The 20,290-nt window shown below is 44.9% G+C and overlaps 1 protein-coding gene across 1 annotated transcript in view; it reads right to left on the bottom strand.

The window, feature by feature from the left end:
* Positions 1-373: 373 nt before the first annotated feature.
* The window catches only part of clmpb (CXADR like membrane protein b), a 64,654-nt gene continuing 44,737 nt past the window's right edge, over positions 374-20,290 (bottom strand). The window contains exons 2-7 of the mRNA XM_030381700.1: positions 13,081-13,238; positions 7,862-8,066; positions 4,896-5,063; positions 3,213-3,335; positions 1,917-2,058; positions 374-792 (exon numbers count right to left, since the gene is read on the bottom strand). Coding sequence (XP_030237560.1) covers positions 441-792; positions 1,917-2,058; positions 3,213-3,335; positions 4,896-5,063; positions 7,862-8,066; positions 13,081-13,238 — 1,148 coding nt within the window. The 3' untranslated portion in view covers positions 374-440. The remainder of the gene's footprint in view (positions 793-1,916; positions 2,059-3,212; positions 3,336-4,895; positions 5,064-7,861; positions 8,067-13,080; positions 13,239-20,290) is intronic.

Below are 20,290 nucleotides of genomic sequence, written 5' to 3'. Positions count from 1 at the left end.
ATTGGGATGGTTCCACCTTGACACAAACAATGCATTTTCTACAGTGGGGGTAAAACTGAATCATGAACCAGTAGAATCCTTCAGTGGCGCACCTACTACAGGCTCACATTTCCCTCCATCGCCTCCATAGCTTGGCTTGTATCATTCGGTAGCGGCAAGCATGCAAACGTCTTATTCCCCTATTGTAGGTTTGCATTCATTTGAAAGTAAATCGTGGGTGTATCGTTTAAACTCTTTTAATTACATCCTTTTCGTTTGACTAGTTGCGTGTCTTTGTTGATGGAAGCGGGTCCGCTTATCGGGGGGATGTTTGACGAGGGGGGGGGGAGGGGGGCACGGTTTGGGGGGGGGGGTTGGGGGGGGGGGGGGGGGGGTCAGGGGGTGAAGGGATTTCAGGGATTGGGTTCAGACTCCCACGTTCCACTGCGGGAGCCGACCGCCTACACAGTTTGAAAAGCCTTGGTCTGGGGGGCGGGCACCATGAGGGTGGGGGGTGTCGGCGCGGATAAGTTCCTGGAGTTGAACTTGGGGGTGCCGGGCCCCCCGGCCTCGGCGTGGCCCTTGGGCGGCACCACGGAGTTGTAGGCCGGGGGCGACTGGGGGAAGCCCGGCGGGGGCTGGCCGTTCTCCTTGAGGGCGGCCACGCCGGGCGTGCGGGGGCGGTGCCCGCGCTGCAGGCTGTTGTGCACCATGGACTGGGTGGAGGAGTCCCCCGAGCGGGAGCTGCCGGAGCGGGAGGAGGACAGGGAGTTGGGCTTCACCAGCTTGGCCTTTGGGGCCTCTGCGTCCTCCCTGATCAGAAAGAACAGAAGAGGGGTCAATGATTTGAACACTGAACACACAGTATGAAGAAGAACTAAGGATTTGTCCACTGATTTTGTGTTGTTGTGTTATCCATCATGTAAAATAATGGAAAGTAAGTAGAGTGGGTGCAGTTAGAATCGCACTGAAGGTGAGATACACACAAGCAAGCACGCACACACACACACACACACACACACACACACACACACACACACACACACACACACACACACACACACACACACAGACAGACACAGACACAGACACAGACACGCACACGCACACACACACTATTACCATAGAGATTCATTTTCATTATATTAGCTTAAACTAGGAACCTTTGCTCAGAGCAGAGGAGAGAAAGCTCCAGGGAAGTACTCGATTTCCATTAAACAACAAACATTTATTATCCGTAAAACATTTGGCGTTTTAAAACACATAAATGGTTTGAGAGAGAACGGCAAACTGAAAAAACACCTCATCCTGCCGCCACTATTGAATTCATCCCTGTTTCATCGTTCAAAGAAACACAGGTAAATAAATCTGGGTTGCTTTGACCAGTTCTCATTAATGACCCATGGGGTCCACGCCCCCCTCATGCTGTTTGGTTCAGCGGTGAGGCAGAATGGTTCAGCCCCAATCTCACGCCCTGACGCCACGGGCTATTACCACCAGCACGCGCACACACACACACACACACACACACACACACACACACACACACACACACACACACACACACACACACACACACACACACACACACACACACACACACAATCACATGCAAACACACACACACACACACACACACACACACACACACACACACACACACACACACACACACACACACACACACACACACACACACACACACACACACACACACACACACACACACACAACCAACTGCATGCACACATACACACACAATCACATGGAAAGACACACATACACACACAAAACCCAAATAACAGGGCACCACACACATACCAATACACACACAAAAACACACAGTAATTACCTGTGTTTACATTTCCCGTAAAGTAATTTCAGGAACAAAAGTGGAACATTTTTGGAGAAGCTTGATCATTTCGACATCAACCCACCTGATCTCGTTGGGAGCTTCCTCCTCCTCATATTTCTTCTTCTCCTTCTTCCGGAACGTGAGCCAGATGATAAGTATGACGACGAGGACACCGAGGGAACTGCCCGCCACCGTAACGACTACTTTGCCCAAGTCACTTTCGGCTGCCAACACACACACATCAGGAAGTCAGAAACACGGGACGATACAGTGAATAACACCAAGCAAAACACAAACCCACAATACACATAAGTAAAAAGGGAGCATTCTTTCAAAAGGCTCCTTAATAATATGAGTAAGCACACTACAGAATGTTTCCTGCCTCCAGTCCATCATTGGCAGCTGTTGTTAAACAGCGGAGACTTTTACTTTGTCACAGGCTGCTGCAGAGCAAGGTGTGCCAGGGCAGTAGACTACAACTCCCAGCCTCTCCAGAGTGGATGCATCACGTCTGGAGCCTGTTTAGACCAATCAATCACTCACTATGCTTGCAAAACAGTGTCCGTGGCACCCTGATATCGCTTCTGACTTTGGGTTTCTTGTGCCGCTTCTAGAGTTATATTCAGGCTATATTTGTGAGGCATACGGTATATATGGATAAAGTCTGCCCCAACTTTTTGGGTTGACTACATCTAATTTAATTTCTCTCACTTAAAATTGTATATATATAAATCATGAAGTATATATATCAATTGTGGATGCATATAAAACTTTAAAAAAACATAAAAAGAATATAAAACTTAATTCAAATAATGGAGAGGCTTTCTTATTATATACTGTGAATAAACAAGTGCTCACCGGCTCAACAGGCTCTTTTTTTACAATAGCAGACTGGGATGCATATATCACGCCAAGCCTTTTTAACGGCTGCAGCTCCCAAAGTGCATTCACCCCCAGTACCAAAAGCATTTTCCAGCTGAGCTGCTGGACGTGTCATTTCCCCCCCACAACCACCTCCCCCAGTGACCCTACGTGGTACTGGGCACGTCTCGATATCTATTAACGGGACCTTGAATCATAGCCATTTTTGGCAGGTGGGGGGGGGGGGGGGGGGGGGGAGGGGCTAGGCCGACCAGCAACCTCTGCCTCCATTCCAGTACACCGTTTCCAGGCGTCACAACCATGAAGAGAAGGGGCATGGGAGGGGAACGAGGGGGAAGGGCGGAGAGGCAGAGGTGAGGGGTGAGGAGGCAGAATAAATGGGTTTCCAGGGGAGGTTGGGGGACGACAGCCGTCTGTGGGCGTGAGAGCACCCGTGTGGCGGAGGAGCCAACACCTACCCGACCCCACACACTTCAGCCCTGTCCTTATCACTCACGTTTAATGGTGACCTCGATGACGCAGTTCTCCTCCCCGACGTCGTTGCTGGCCGTGCATTTGTAGACGCCAGCGCTGTCCTTGGTCAGGTTCCTCAGGGTCAGGAGCTCAGGGTTCTTCAGGTCTGCCGGGGGCAATCCGATTGGTTAGGGGCGATATACAGTATATGGATCAGGTATTATACATTGATTGTACATGAGAGTGAGGTTAAACATCTGCAGGACGAGGGGAGGGGGGGACACATTTTTGTCATCGTTCTCATTGAAACTGTCCCAAAGAGAAGACCGTTTTGTACATGAGTTATCGCCAAATCAGAGACACGAGGAGGGAGAGAGGGAGTGAGGGGAGAGAGGGAGAGAGGGAGAAAGAGAGAGAGGGAGAGAGGGGAGAGAGAGGGAGAGAGGGAGAAAGAGAGAGAGGGAGAGAGAAAGAGGGAGGGAGAGGGAGGGAGAGAGAAAGAGAGAATTTAAGACCCAAAAGAGAGGGAGCAGCAGCAGCTCGCCTGGGAGTACGATGGAGCTTACAGGGCCTCATGGGACATTTAGTCATCGCCACCAATGACAGCAACACGAGATATTACCTTTCACCAGACCCATAAACAATAGCACGTTTTATGAGCCAATAATAACTAATTAGACTGAACAGGTGTTGTTCCGTGGGGGTAATTCATTTGAAGGTTTTTATCTAGGTGCCCGTCTGCCATGTCCAATGCAACTCAGGCATTTGGGGGCAAAAAACAATGGAGACAGGAAGGCATGTTGTACACCCCTGTGGATATATGTGCCTGTTTAGAGAATGCAGAGGAAGGAGAATCGCCCCCTGTGCATAGCTCTACTGTGGTACTATTAGGAGGCCGAGATGTGGTTAGGCTGGGGAAAAGGAACGCTAGGCTACGCATTATGTGGGTAGAGGTGTGCCTCGGGGCTACTGCCAAGACGATTTGTTGCAGAAAATAGTGGATTGTAGCCATCCAGTCAGCACAGTGCATATGAACCATCTGAATATAGAATCCCAGGACGCTGTCCTGCACTTGCCTCACGCCCTCAGAGGATTTCTACGCGAGCAACACTTCAAAGTCGCCTGCATCATCAAAGTCCTGGAATAGCAATTAGGTTGATATCACTCCCACATATAAATACAGTAAATCTAAACTAATCTGACTAAACCTTATTCCACAGCTTTTGGCCTGATATTTCTGGTCACACAGAAGGCACGCTCTGTCGCCTTAGGTCACACACTGTTAAATCTGCGAGGTGAGATACTGCCCTTAAATAACTATCAAAATCTCTGTAAAGATTTGAAAGGTGTCCAATGTGAGCAGCACCTGAAACACCCAGGTCCTCCCACAACGCCTTCTGTCAAGGTGCCCTGAAGCGAGACACTTAATCCCGACTGCTCATGTAAAGCACCTTGGGGGGGGATAAGCAGCACATTACAGTGTCTATAGAGGGCAGCGCTTAGCCGTGAACCAGTATCGCTTGACAATAAGACAAGGGCGGCAATAAAACTGAAACAGCAGCCCCGCTCGGCCAAAAACCCTGCCTGCCAATTTAACTGCGTATCCTAAAAAAAAATCACTTATGTAAATAGATCTTGTCCTAATCCCCCTCTTTTCCTTGTGCTTTATGAGCTGCGGCGATGGCCTCTGAATCAGCACGTCGGTACGAGCCAGTGGTTATCTTACCTATTAGTGCCAGGTTGGGCAGCTTGCCCAGACTCTTGCCCTTGTCCAGCACGCGCTCCCACTTGTAGCTGATGGGGTCCGAGCCGTCGCTTGACTTGCAGCTCATCTTTACGTCGCTGCCCTCCAGGAGTTTCCCGTCAGTCCAGCATCTGGGCTTCGACGGCTTGACTGCAAGACAGATGTTTGATGGTGTGGATGTTACAGGTCTGCACTGAAGTAAAGGTAGAGGCAGTATCATGAATGTGGACCGCAGTGGGAACATTTCATTATAGAGCGCGGTGCACAGTGAGTGTGTATATATATATATATATATATATATATATATATATATATATATATATATATATATATATATATTTATTTAATATATACATTATAATTTTTCGTAAAGATAGAACACGAAGGGGAAAAATATATATCGAAGTAATGAGGTCACACATTTTTCTGCTTGGTATACATTGAACCAGAACATAATTAAATGTGGACGGAAGTTGTTTAATCAATACAATTCTATGCAATTGATTATTTTCCCTTCTATTATATTGCTACTTTTGGGCAAGCTTTTTAGATGGATCCACATTCTTTATACTTGTACTTCTGACACTGTTTATGTTTGATCTTTCCTCGGGTAAAAAAGAGAGCAGAATTCGACACAGAAAGCCAACCACCAAACAAACCAACCAAAACACACACACACACACACGCACGCACGCACGCACGCACGCACGCACGCACGCACATGCCCATGGGAAATAGATCTGTGTGACTCCTCCTAGTTAGCCATGCCTGCCTGGGGATGGTAGTTCTGTACAGGTCAAAGGTTATGATCATGGTCCAGTGATGCTAACACGGTTTGGAATCTGCTCAGGGAGGAGCCCCCTACTCCCTTCCCCTTTATGGACGGACACAGAGATCCTGAGCAGAAGACACAGCAGAGTTAAGCCACTGATAGAAGCCATCTTCTATACCTATTGCATCATCTCTGACAACATAACCATTTGAAGTCTCGGTTTATTTTTAATAAAGTGTTTATTTTTAATAAACAGACTTCAAATAAAAAACGGAATAATTCAAATTAGGAGGGATGTTATTGTCTCATTGTTGACTCAGCAAGTCATTCTAGCATTGTTCTTTTTTTCAAACCAACTCTGAACTATTGATATTTTGCTGAGGTTTGTTCTTCTAAAAAGATGTGGCGGAGTCACTACTTTGGTCGCACACCCAGCCGGCCTCCCGTAATTTATTCCATTATTTCTCTCTGCTGCTCCTGCTCCTAGCAGCCCAGCGAACACACAGCGCTCACAGGCTCAATAAGGGGAAATAATGAGGGTGGGGGGGGGTAACTGGGCTGCTAGCGCCGCACATCTCACAGCTCTGTCAGGGTCAGTTAGGCCACTGCAGCAGGAGTACAACACACACACACACACACACACACACACACACACACACACACACACACACACACACACACACACACACACACACACACACACACACACACACACACACACACGCACACAAAAACACATACTTACAAAAACACGCACACACACACAAACACACAAAAATACACACTCACACGCAAACACAACCACACACACACACAATTTCCTCTTGTCTATAAACACTTACACACCGATGTGTGCACACCTAAAACCCTGGCTCAAGCACACAGACACACACAAACACACACAGACACTCACAAACACACAGACACACACAAACACACCGACTCTTGCCAAAGCGCCAGCTCGGCTGCCAAGCCATTATCTTAGCACGGGGAGCGAGTGAAAAATGCAAATGGTGGTCTCTAACAAAATCGAAAGTGTCACGGCAAAGCTGAGGGCAATTTGTAAAAATGCAGGCACTGATTCACTGAAATGTCTTTATGGAAGAGCGGGGAGAGTGAGAGCAAGGGGATTAACAGACTGTTCCATTAGAGAACCAATAACCACGTTGGACTAATCTCCCGTGATGTTTTAATAAACTGCCTGCTTTTCCTGACATTGAGAAGGCTCTCGCTCCTCCTGTCGGCGGGGATGGCTGCAGCTCTCCTGATGCACCACTCCTTCCTCGCTGTCCTTCAGCGTGGCTAGAGAAGATAGGCCCACAGCCAGTAGGCCTCAATAAGCCCCTTCATAACCAGCCTGCCAATGGCTTCGCAAAATAAAGCGTGTGGATGAAAACAGAAACACAATGGGAAAATATCATGATTTATCCTCGTAGCATATCCGCAGTTATGGCCGTGCTTGAAGAAGCAGCCCGTTTCTGATTTATTTAATTCACGGAAATTGGTTTATTGCTGTAGAAAAGGGGAGCTCTAAATTCGAGTGTCTCGCTGATGGAGAGCGATTTGTCGACCTGTCTGCTGATGAATACGAAGGGGCACTGCGGGTACAAGCGTCTACGCACCACGACAGTCAACAGAGTTGGATGATCATTCGTTTAACTAATGAAACTCTAACCTAATAAATCAGTTCTGTGGTTCTACAGAGACAAAAAAAAAAAACACAGCCACATTTCTCTGGTCTCACTTGGCCGTATCAATCTAAACACACCCCAAACGGCAAGAGAGCAAATCAAATCACACTTCCTGAATCCAATCGAATCATTAGTTCAGTCAACATGATGGAGGAAATGTGGCAGGGTAATGACCCAGTGATGAGGTCTTTGTACAGTTTGTGTGTTTGTTTGTGTGTGTGCGTGTCCATGTGAGTGTGTGTGTGTGTGTGTGTCCAAGTGAATGGTGTGTGTATGTGTGTGTGCGTGCGTGTTTATGTGAATTTGTGTGTATGCTTGTGAATTTGTGTGCGTTTGTTTGTGCGTGCGTGTGACCATGTGAGCACACACACACACACGCCTATATCATTACGTACGTATTCCGACGTGTGTGTGCGTTTGCATTCGTTTGCCCTGAAATCGCACGTGAGAAGACACAGAACGTGCAGAGCCAGTGCAGCACTCACCCAGCACAATGAGGTTGACCTGGTCCCAGTGGTACTTCCCTCCGGTCTTGACCTTACAGGTGTACTCCCCAGAGTCGGTCAGCTGCAGGTCACTGATGAGCAGGGAGGCGTCTCCGCCCAGGTAGTCTCCAGATAAGAACAGGCGGCCCGGTTCACTCTTCGTCTCTTCGTCTGTGTACACGTGGCCCGCAAAGAATGTGATGATCTGAGTAGTAGCAGGAGAAAGGGAGCATTATATTTTGGTCATGATTACCATAGGGTAATTCATAGTAGTGATATTGCTTATTTTTTTTGTGTTATTATTAGCATTATTATCTCTCTAACTTCAAATAGTAAACAACAGTATGGCTAGTGCTTATCCTGTCCCAATTGGACTAAGTCCTGAAGCACTGCCTTGCAAAGAAGTGCCAGTGAGGCAAAGTTTCTTCCAAACTAAAGGAGGCTTACAGTTGCCTGAAGAGAAAATCCTCGCTGGCCTTAGAATTCTTGCCTGAAACTATATAAAATGTCAACTATGTCTGTTTACATAGCTGAATAGTTTTTTCTTTCTTTGGTCAGTCAAAAATGATTTGGTTCTGTGTGTTATTAATGAATTGGTTAAAATTAATTACTTCCAGTCGCTGATGATGCTTCTACTTCTGCATTGAAAGGATCTAACTTATTTTTTTTCCCCCAATTCTTTCAATTAATTTATCACAAGTCGGACCCTCTCACTCGTACTATATCTCTCTCTCCCTCTAGCTGTCCCCGTACACAAACAAACACAGCTGTCGCCATGGCGGCCTGGGACTCGGGGCGAGTGTGCGCCTGCAGACGGGGAGACTGTTAAACGCTGGTGCCACGGCGCATCAGTGGCTCCCAGACAGGGGGCACCTGCTGGGATTGCAGGTGACGACTGGCCATTTACACACACACACACACACACACACACACACACACACACACACACACACACACACACACACACACACACACACACACACACACACACAAATACACATTGACACATTGACACGTTGCCCCCCTTCCGCAGCTGGCGGGCTAACATGTGACATGGCTCTGACACCTGCGCTGAGTTGGTGGGTATTTTACGGGTGCACCTCCTACAGGAACACTCTGAGCTTCGTTCACTCTTTATTCACATGTGTCTCGGCATTTATTGAACATAAAAGACAGCTCAATAGTTGTTAGCCAACATGGTGAAGTGTCGGCTATTCGGCGGTTACAGGACACGTTCCAAACATTAACAGACCACGCTCATGTCTCTTAATTTCTTGAGTCAGAGTTGTGAATTTGCCTAAACTAGACCATTCTTTTTACATCACTTTATATTACTTTGAACATACTCAGCCCCCCCCCCCCCCTGCACATCCTAAACATATGTAGCCTGTTCCCTCGCTAAAGGAGGCTAAATGTTGACAAGATGCTCTATGCCCGCTCAACATGGCTTCCAGCTGCACAAAGGCATAAGTTATTCATTGTGCCGCAGGCATAGTTTCTATGTTAATCAAATCTTCAGACACTTGAGTCTAATTAATGGTCTGTTCAATGTTAACTTCGCCAACCCACGAGCTCCATCTCCAAATAAACCTGTGACTCCAAAGACCAACCCTACAACCTATGCTCAACCAGCCCTACGGCCGTTTTCATTGACAAAATGTTGGATATTAGACAAGCCATCAATATTTCAGTTCCAAACGTAAATGTTAGATCACTGGCATGCAAATATAAAAGATCTTGTGGCAATAAGGACATGATTTAATGCTCTAGAGTACCAAAACTCTGTGGAAACCTGCCCTAATGCTCTACCTAGCAGCTTCTTTAAGGACGTCCTTGACTGCCTGGCACAAGAAATACTGTGAATAGTTAACAGCTCTCTCCAACAGGCAACTTTCCAAAAGCCTTAAAAATTTAGTTATTAAACCCCATAAAAAGAAGCAGAGCCTAGATGCTTCAATAATTAACAACTACAGACCGATGTCAAAATCGACCCTTCATAAGTAAAATCATAGAGAAAGTTGTCCTCTGGCTCCTTAATGATTTCATTGCCTCAAGAGCTGCCAAGAAAACTTCTGTTTAGGATTTCGACCCCTTCATAACAACGAAACCGCTCTTATTAAAGTGGTTAATTATATTTGTCTGAACAAAAATTGGGATTTGGGAATAGGGATTTCCAGCAAAATCCTAGACTGGTTTAGGTCATATCTACAAGACACTAATTTGTCTCCATTGGTAACCATGTATCTGAACTAACTAACGTGCCGTGTGAATTCCCACAAGGAATGAATCCTATTTTATTTTTTTTAAGAATCTTAAATCCTAGCTCCATCTTTATTCAACCTCGAGATGCTCCCACTTGGCGTAATTATGCAAATAACAACATGGCTTTATTGGCGTACCATTTTTATGTGAAAAACAACCTAAGCTATGTAGCCCTATCACCAACTGACTATTGTACGATAGATCTGCTGGGCCAGCACATTGAGCAGGTCAAGCACTGGATGTGCCAGAATTGTCTACTACTAAATACGGACAAAACTGAGAAAATTGTTTTCATTGCCAAAGATGAGAGACAGAAAGAAACACCTTGAGTCTGCATTGGCTCATGGTATGTCAGAGGATTGATTTAAAAATACTTATGCTCACCTATTATTCACCAAACGGTTTAGGGCCAAAGTATATCACTGAAATGCTTTTGCCGTATGATCTCCATAGACCATTAAGATCAACTGTGACCATTGTTCCCAGAGTCAAGACGAAACATGGAAAAGCAGGATTCAGTACGCACTACTATGCAACCATGAATATCTGAGTCTTGCTCCAACCCTGATTACATTTAAATCACGGATAGAAACGTTTGTGTTCACCTTGGATTTCAACCGGACCATTTTGACTTATGTTATTCAAATGTATTTCATGACTGCTTTTAAATCACGTTTTCATGTATTTTATTGATTCTGTTAAATCCAGTTAATTTAGTGTTAAATCTTGTTTTATTTAATTGTCTGTCATTTTTTTATTTAAAGCATATCGAGGCTGCCTTGCGTCTGAAATGTGCTATATAGATATTTAAATAATAATAATGAATAAATAAAGTTGACTTTAGTTGCCCACTAAACATTGGACGTCGGATAGACGTGAAGATCATGTCTATATATGGTCCCTCAGTCCATGACCAATTCTGGACATCTATTTGACGTCAAGACTAGGTCACTATTTGGATGTCAAACCATGACCCAACTTGGTCGTCATTTTTACGTTCAACATTTCACATTGAACTGGGTAATTTTCGACGCCAATGTCAGCTGCAGGAAATGTAAACATGATCCCACTGCGCAATGTGACGTCAGAGTAATGTATTTTCTGTGTCATTATTGGACGTCAGATTTTGGTCAACTGAAGGGGTTGTTTTGTTACCCTGTTCAATCCCCAATGTCCAAAACCCAGGGTTAGGGTACGGTGACTATAGCCTTCCTTAAACGAGTTGTCATGCCCCTCACAATCACTGTCTGTAAACCGGAGAAGCTATTGTTGACATCATTTTCTAAGGATGATGGAAGACAAAAATAACGTTTTTTGACCATACATGAATGGTGGAGTGTAATAAAATGTAACTGTTGGATGTGAGGAGAAGTAGGCAGTACAAATGATCGAGTTTGAGACGCAAAATTAGGAGATAATTCTGCAGTACAATTTGTTCCCACGAGAATGGCAGCAACACTTGAACTAGCAGGGTTGATGGGGGCATTGACTTAATGTACGATTATTATCCTCATCTCCTCGAAAATCATGAAGCATAGTTAAAACCCCCCCCGCATTATTTACACCCAGAGCAACAAGAGAATCTACACCAGATGTTCCTAAAGCAAACCTGTACTACCCTCTTATCCTTGCAGGCTCCTGACTCATTCGGAAAAAATTAATTTCAATAATAGAACAAGCATCGTAGACGCCCGCGTACAAACAGCTTAAATGATGGCTCCCGGGTTTGGTTCTATGGGTTGATATATCCGTCAAATGATTGGTTTAGATAGATGGTCATGGGCTGAATGCGTTGGTACTCCGCACAAATCCATCTACCGAATTAAGAAGCTGCTAATAAACCGCTTCTTTGCTGGAACTGCATGCATGTTTGTGACGTCGCTGTCGACAACACTGTGTCCTATATGTGTCCTACCAGGCAGAAAAAATGATAATAAATAGAATAAAACTAGTAGAAATCAATGACTGATTCAATTAATAAGAAGGAGCTCATATAAGATTACATGAGATGACAAGCCTGCAAGCTTCCCCGATCAAATTAACATCAAATGTGTAAGCAGCAGTGGGTATGTGTGTTTTAAAGTCTTTGGATGGTTGGCTGCTTGAGAATGACATGCTAATTAATAGCATCTATCAACAGTACCAATGTGCTATCCCAAAATATTTTTTTAACTGTAATAAGGCTACTGATAAGTTATTACATACATTATTCTGTTTGAAATTAATACAATGGCTATTGTTTATTATTCATTTTAGTTGAGTAAACTGTAGTGTATCTGAGACACAGAAGTGGTTGAATTCGACTTTTGCTAGTGGAGCAATACCTGTAAAATATTCATGGAATAATATACTATCTTATGATTCATGAGATTCATATTTGGTTATATGAAAAATTAACAAAACAGAATTTGAATACCATTTATTTTATTTTCACGTCTCATTCTTTTGTATTTAATTTTGAAGTGATCTAATAAATGTGTCATATTCTGCCAGTGGTAATACAACTTCAAGCTTGTTAGTTTCATCATTCGGGCCTGAATCATTAACTTGCCTCTCAAGTTCTCAAGCATGAAGAATGTGAGAACGCAATCAAAGTCCCAAAAGGGTGCCAGCCTTCAAAACCAGCCAAGCATTGTACCAAACAACTTAATTAAGAAACATATCTAAAACACGAGAATAATGACTTATGTTTAATGACAAAAATAATTGATGAAAAAGTGAAGCTTTTCTGTTCCCTACTAGATACAGAGAAAGGCTATTTGTTAAAATAGTTTATGTTTATAGTTGTTGTTTAGTTATTCTGACTTGGAAAGGAAAAATGACTATTTGACTCAGCCATGATTCATTGTTTTGTATCAAGGCACACTCCAGAATAGATAGGGAAAAAGGTAACAAACATAAAACATAGAGAAACAGGGAAGCCCCAAAAGGAGGATGGCTGGGAGGAAGAGACTCACCACGTTCTGCTTGGACTTGGGCTTCTGCAACAGCCACTCGATGTCCAGGGACAGGCCGTTGGACTGCCAGAACTTGTGGTAGCACGGCAGGGTGGCGTTATCGCCGACCACCCTCTTCATCTCTGTCAGGGCCCCCGCCGACAGCACGCCTAGCAACACTGAGGGGACACAGAGATGAGGGAACACGTATTGATTACCACGACAGAGACACCGCAAGCAACACAACCCGCAACAGGGACATTCGTATGACATTTGAAGGGGTCATCTACAGATTGAACAATGAGTAAATAAACCAGAAATATAACTTGGTGTCTTAACACTATTTAGATATTGGGGCTAGGATAACATCGGCAGGAGACATACTGGGAAAAAAAACTGTGATAAACATTCAAGCCAATGGAGCTACAGATGAGCACAAAGCTACACGCTTACAATAAATGCGCACCCCTCCACTCCCTCTGTTTCCACTTGGCTCCATTTTGGGTTTCATCAGATTCCTTATTTAAATAACATGACATTGTGATTCAGTGGGAGCCTCATCTCCAACCAGGTCCTCAAGCATTTCCGCAGGACCCTACTGCAAAACTACTCCAGTGAATGATGACAAAAATACACATATTGATCACAAACAAATTCCCCACTCTAGCTAGGCTAATGAGTTTTCGTTGCAGTATGTGAAGAATAAACAAACCAACAAACTTGCATGGATTGTGCGTTTGCTGTGTGTAAATATACCCCCCCCCCCCCCTCTCCCTGCCCAGGATTTACATCAGGATGCAGGACAGGGAGGCGGAGTGTGTGTGTGTTTGTGAGATGGAAAGACACAGCGTAAGAGAGAGAAAAGGGAGATGGAAGTGTGTATGTTTCGCCACTGAGTTGCTATACAGACATCTGACTCCGTCCACCTGCTTAACAAGAGCACAGCAAAAACAATATAAAAGCCCCCTAAAGCTCCTGTGGGCTTACTGTCCCAAATTTGACAGATATTTTTGGCCCCTTCAGCATTTAACTTAACTACCTGCTTTTGATTTCATTGCAGAGTGAGCCAAGAGCTTCTGGGGCTTCTTAGGGCTTAAAATAACGTCATCCAACCCCACAGATGCCCAATTCCAATGTACATCCACAACCCATTTTTATCACACTGGGACCAGCTGCTGAATAGGTGCTAAGTGCGCCTTTATTCCCCCATGTTAAAATACACACTCAATTTGTTACACAAGCTCCAACCAAAATAAGACTCTGTATCCGCATCCATTGTATGTTAATTAACCAGTCAGAGCTACCGAAGGAAGGGATTTCTTTTTGGTTGACAACATTACAAGAACGCACCCTTTGTTCCAAGAGAGGCCGTTTGTGTGAATGTATCAGGCACATGTCAACCCTCCTTGCTTCAGAGGTGTGCTTGCGCTACAGCATTGGTTCTCCAACTGTGGTACGCTTACCACTGGTGGTACGCAGAGGAATTTTGGAAAATAAATATATATATATATTTTTTTTCTTTTGAAACATAATATCAAATTGCTAGTACGTATGGAAATACATTAAGCACTTAATCATTAAAGTGGGGTTTAAACTAAGTTTTACCTTTCAGGTAATATTTTTGAGCGCAAACATCCAAGATTACAAGCCAAACTGATGGCAAGCTATAAGCGCTAAAATAATGAGTGGTTAAAAAACATATGATCGTAGCTCAAAATGGGAACTATTTGGAAGAGAAGAAAGAAGAAATCATGTGGGATTGAAACAGTCCAAGTCCAAGATCAGGAACAGTCAGGAACATCCTTGCACACATCGTCTCACTCGGACAACAGTTCCGCGAAGTGACGGCCGAAGCGAACAATAAGAAACGATGTGAAACCCGTTCAGCATCAAAACCCTTTTTAGCATTGAAACCGGAAATGCCCGAGGACCTTACTGGTGGTGAGCAGAATTATCATGCGACAAAACATTGATGTCTGCTTTCAGAAGGCGGTCGTTGTTGGACTTCTGGAAACAGCAACGCAGCAAATAGCCTGCGCTTTCGGACAATGCCGTGTGCTTTGTCCTTTCTTTTGCGACCAATAGTGCGAGAAAGGCTTCTTTTCACTTGCCATCATAAAAACGAAAAAGAAGAAGGATGGAGGCTGAGCCGCTTCTCAGACAGAAGCTGACCTTGATTGATCCAGAAATCGCAGGAATGTCTTCGCAGATGCCGGCGCACCCTTCTCATTAGGCTAATGGAAGTTTAGTTAGTTTAGTACATAGCTGGTATTCTTAATGTTGGCACTTACTCTCTGTTTGTTTGATTGTGTGTCAGTTATAGTGCTACCACTTTGTACAGCTGATTACAGTTAACAATAGATTATATAACATTTTATTTTCAAGAATAAATGTGCCTTCTACGTGAGCTGTGCGTAGCAGAATTGGGCAGGCATAGGCGACTCTATTTTGTTATATTTTATAACATCGGTCTTACTGTAATGGTGGTACTTGAGGAGACAATATTTTCTGAGGTGGTATGGGGAATAAAAAGTGTGAGAACCACTGCGCTACAAAACCCGTCAGTGAGCAGCGACGGGGGACATTGTGGATCGTAGCACAGCCATACTGGACTATCTGGCTCTGAAAGGAGAATGACTCACACTGATGACATCAACCGCTGTCGGTTGGTACTGAGTGATGACATCATCCACTGTCTGGTTGACTCACTTGGAATAACATCATTGGAAGGAGGTTGGAGAGGGGGGCAATAAAGGGTTAGTGTTGGCATTTTTATGAAATAAAACGGTCAAAAAAATTAATAATTTGAATATAGCGATCACATATAGGCTGTTAGACGCACTGCACATTAGTCTGCATATGCTTCACAAACCGCTTGGAAGGCTATTATTCACTGCAACAGTTTGATTGCTGCGTGCCTGAATTGTATGTAGAAGCACCATCGTCCTCAGAATCGGACAGCTTTATCGCCGTATGAAAGTGTGCAAGTGTGCAAGGTTACACATGCATGGGAGTCCCGCTCTCTTCTTTTTCTCAATTGAAATCTATCAGTGAAGGCCAATCTCTAAATTCTCTCTGCCGTACGAAGATCCTTTTATGAAGTATTTACAGTGGCATTCATCTTGTGGGCTTCCTGACGATGTTAGTTTAAGAGGTCAGCAGGAGAGAGAGAGAGAGAGAGAGAGAGTTGAGAGTTGTTGTTGGTTAGTGCATATCGTGCACGCATTTGGAGTGGGGGGGGGATATTCCCAACATTGAAGCAGGTCAGGTTAATTGTCAGTGTGTACACGTGTGTGTGTACGCATGGCTGTCTTGCAAGGTGATGGTTTGTGGAGTTAAAGGGCTCTGTTGGACGACCTACATCTCCCTCCACCTCCCTTCACCTACACCCACATCCCAACTCCTGCAGTCAGCCCTGAGTGATAATTAGCTCTCCCCCCACACTCCCCTTGGCCTGCGGGGGGAAACCACAGCAGTATGGGACAGGCCAGATAAGAGCTCCATGGCTCAGATCTTACAACCTCATCCCAGCTCGACCACTGCCAACTGCACCACCCACTACCCCACCTCCTAATGCAGGCTGGGGAGCCAGCGATGGGAGTCAGGAAAGGTTATATGGAGGAAAGCAGCAAGTTGTTGCAGCAGCAATATGCTTATCACACCCATGAAGACTTAGGTTCAGTATTGGACCGGGAAAGGGCAGACCGAAAGCTCTGAGGGGTCAATTGCTTACTGTCAATTGCAACCTTCAGGCACTTTTTTAAGATGAGCTTCACTTTATTCCCTCACTAGAGTATTGAATTCCAAGAGAACAACACGTATATCCCTGACAAAGAGATGAAATTGTACCGTGTGCACTGAGATTATTCTGGGAGGATCTGACAAAGAAAAATGGTCAGACCAACCTGGTGTTTTTCTTGCTCCCTAATTTAGGGTTTCAAAGGCAGGCTTTGCTTCCGTGCTGGGGAATGGACCGCGTTGTTTCTAAAACTAGCTCCCCCTAATGCGTGATTGAACCCTTGGATTGGTGTCAAACAGTGTGTGCACAGATGGACCAGGTTGGACTGTCGGACATAATCGTTCATGTCCACATCCCTGCCGACAGGCCAAACAAAGACTCTGCACATTGCGCAAGCAAAAAAAGAAAAAGAAAAAAGGTTCCGCCGGCAAGCTTATCGAAGTTGCTTTTGTCCCCACGCTCGCACAAATAAACAATAGTTATGCAGCGTTTTGTGACCCCAAAAGATTTTGCCAAAATATTGTCCTTTACCGTGCTGTGTGAGATTCCATTAGGACTTGGGAAATGCCATTATAGCCACAGATTGACAGAGTGAGATGGGGATTGGGACTGACTCTCTCTTTCTTTCTCTCAGCTCTGTGCAGCTAAGCTTCACATGGCCACTTTTGGCTAGCTTTGGTCTTTATCCGTTGGGGAAAAAAGAAGGAAAGAATCACAACGTAATTAACAAAGGAGAGTGGGACCAGCCACTAAAGGCTTAGAGAGGAAGGGAAAGAGCGGAAGAGAGAGAGGGAGAGAGAGGGAGACAGTCAAAGATTGAGACAGAGATAGAGAGAGAATCGGGAGGGAGAGGGTGGGAGAGAGAGGGACTGAAAGAGAGACAGGGAGAGTAGATAAAGTAAGGAGTAGAGTACGGGAAAATGTGGAGGAACCAATTTCTATGAAAAGGCCCTAGGGGGAGTTGTGCTCCAGTAAATCCGCCTTCCTCCAAAACCCTGAAATCTTATTATAGTGTAGCCAGTGGGATGGACCGACAGACGGACATACAGGACGGCCATGAATCTTTCACATTGACCAAAGTCAAGCCCTGCGTCGCAGCAGTAAGCACTTTGGCCCAGCCGAGGCCTGTATTACAGCTAAAGCCCTTGACCTCTGGTGCTTCAACGCACGGCATATCAGAGAGGGACAGTGAGAGAGACTGGCAGAGAACTATAGGCATAGGGGGAAACCTGATTCTAGGTTGGTGTGCACAACCTTGATCCACTGTGTTCTGGCTGTCAATTCTCCATTGACCCATCAGTCGGCATAAGAATGGTTTCAGTCCAAATGGTTTTCACCGAGCATATAAAGTGCTTATAGATTTGTTTCCTTCTCTTTTTCGAAAAACTGTGCGCGGCTCTACACAAAAATTAGTTCCGTGTGAGAAGTCTGTTGCGGTAGACTGCAGTCTTGCAGAACAACCCACTGCTGGGTGATGAAAAAACACGCAACTAGCTGTGCTCCACTTTTGATTTGAATGCATGGAATGCAACGACACCAAGTTTGTAGCATTCATAGCACTGCAAATGCAAGGGCTTTCATTTGTAGACCATAGGCTCAGTGACCATTGTATTACCTCATTCCACGATAGGTAGCAAACAAATGTATTTTTTTTACATGACAATTTTCGAGATTCCAGAACTGACACGTTACACATTAGCACTTTTCCTGGGTGTATGTAGCAGTTGGGTGTGTGTGTGTATGTGTGTATGTGTGCGTCTGAGCCCCAAGACACCACAACAACATCCTTTGTGGAATGCTGTCAGCACAAAGTGAACATAGGACAAATAATATACACGTGAGTGTGCGTGTGTGTATGACATGCTTCTCATATGCCTGCCGCCATGAATGTTTGATTATTTTTTGTACCACAGCGAGACCCGGCAAGGAGATGATGAGAGCACAGTGAAATATTCTGCGCTCAGGGTGACGTTTTAGCAGAGTGTGTGCCTGCCTCACACCAAAGAACACAGCCACTTTTGACCTGAATATGTTCCTCTATATGTCCCTCTCATTTCATTTATTTATGCATATATACTGTATATATATACACACACAAATACATTTAATGAGATAAAGACAAAAAAAAGAAAGAGCAAGAGGGTGAGCAAGAGAGGAAAATAGGCAATGGGTAGTAGGGGGCTGGGGGTTAGGTTATGCCCTCTGTTCTTTCCCACTGTCTTTGAGACTTTGGAGACAGAGAACGAAGGCTTCAAACAGTGAAAAGCTCTCACATCTCAGATGTCTCCCTGGGTAGTGCCCCGCCCCCTGTCGTTTCTGAGAGAAAAAGAAAAACCTCCAAGACCTATGAAAACAAATCCGCACACTGCCTCTCAGAGAAACGCTTTTATGTGAACTCCAGGATTCCTCTTTTTAATTACAGGCGTCTTTGGGGTAAATATTTTTAAACGTTCCAAGCTATCATGCCCCATTATGAAACACGCACACACACACACACACACACACACACACACACACACACACACACACACACACACACACACACACACACACACACACACACACACACACACACACACACACACACAAACACACACAGACTAAACAAGTGTATGTGCCCTGAATCGCTCTGCTTTTGGTTTCAAGGTCCAATTTGTGAATAAATTGCGAATGTGGAAATGAAAGTGCCTGTGTTTCCCCTCACTGGAGGCTCCTCTTTGAAGGGTTGCAGTTCCGTAATCCTTGCTGCAAACAACGCTTGCTTCTGCTGACATAGACGTTCTTTTCCTTCCCGTCACCCCAAGTGAGACACCGCAAAGTATCAAGGACTTGACTGTTGTTGGAAAAAGTCACTGAAGACTTGAGAGAGAGAGAGAGAGAGAGAGAGAGAGAGAGAGAGAGAGAGAGAGAGAGAGAGACAATATGGGTCCACTCTGTCACTCTTCAGTCACGAAGACAGACTTTGATATGCCCTGGAGATATGTTACAGGGAACCTGGTGAGGCGCCGAGAGAAGAACAAAGAATAAATAGAGAAGAACAATTGTTTCCAAGATAATCCCTTGGAACCGGGGGCGACTGGAATGAGGGGGAGGGCCAATGGGAAATCGGAAGAGAATAAACTGGAGATGAAGTGCAAGTGAATAATGAAGGCCCCGTGGTAAATGTTCACCTCAACCCGCTGTTATTACTTCATTAGCATTCCTTTCAAGGCTCCGTCACTGCTGTCATGTCAAGTGGAAAGGGACAGCGTTCCACCAACGGATCCCCAAAATAGATCCCGGAATTAGTTTCATGACAGCCACTTCTTAATTCCCCCATAGAACCGTTCTGCAGTTCCTTCCCTCTGAGGAGGAGTGGTTGGACCCCCGAAATAAGAACGCTATCTACACTACATTCTAGCAGGAGGATGTCTGTTGTAAAAGTTGTGTTTACAGTGCTTAATACAACTTCTCAGTTCCTATGAGCACGTCTGCGCCAGAAGTTAGTGATGC

The sequence above is a fragment of the Gadus morhua genome, chromosome 16 (assembly GCF_902167405.1).
Source record: "Gadus morhua chromosome 16, gadMor3.0, whole genome shotgun sequence".
Lineage (NCBI taxonomy): Eukaryota > Metazoa > Chordata > Actinopteri > Gadiformes > Gadidae > Gadus > Gadus morhua.
The sequence above is the reverse complement of the archived record's forward strand: the minus strand, read 5'-3'. Positions and strand labels throughout refer to the sequence as shown.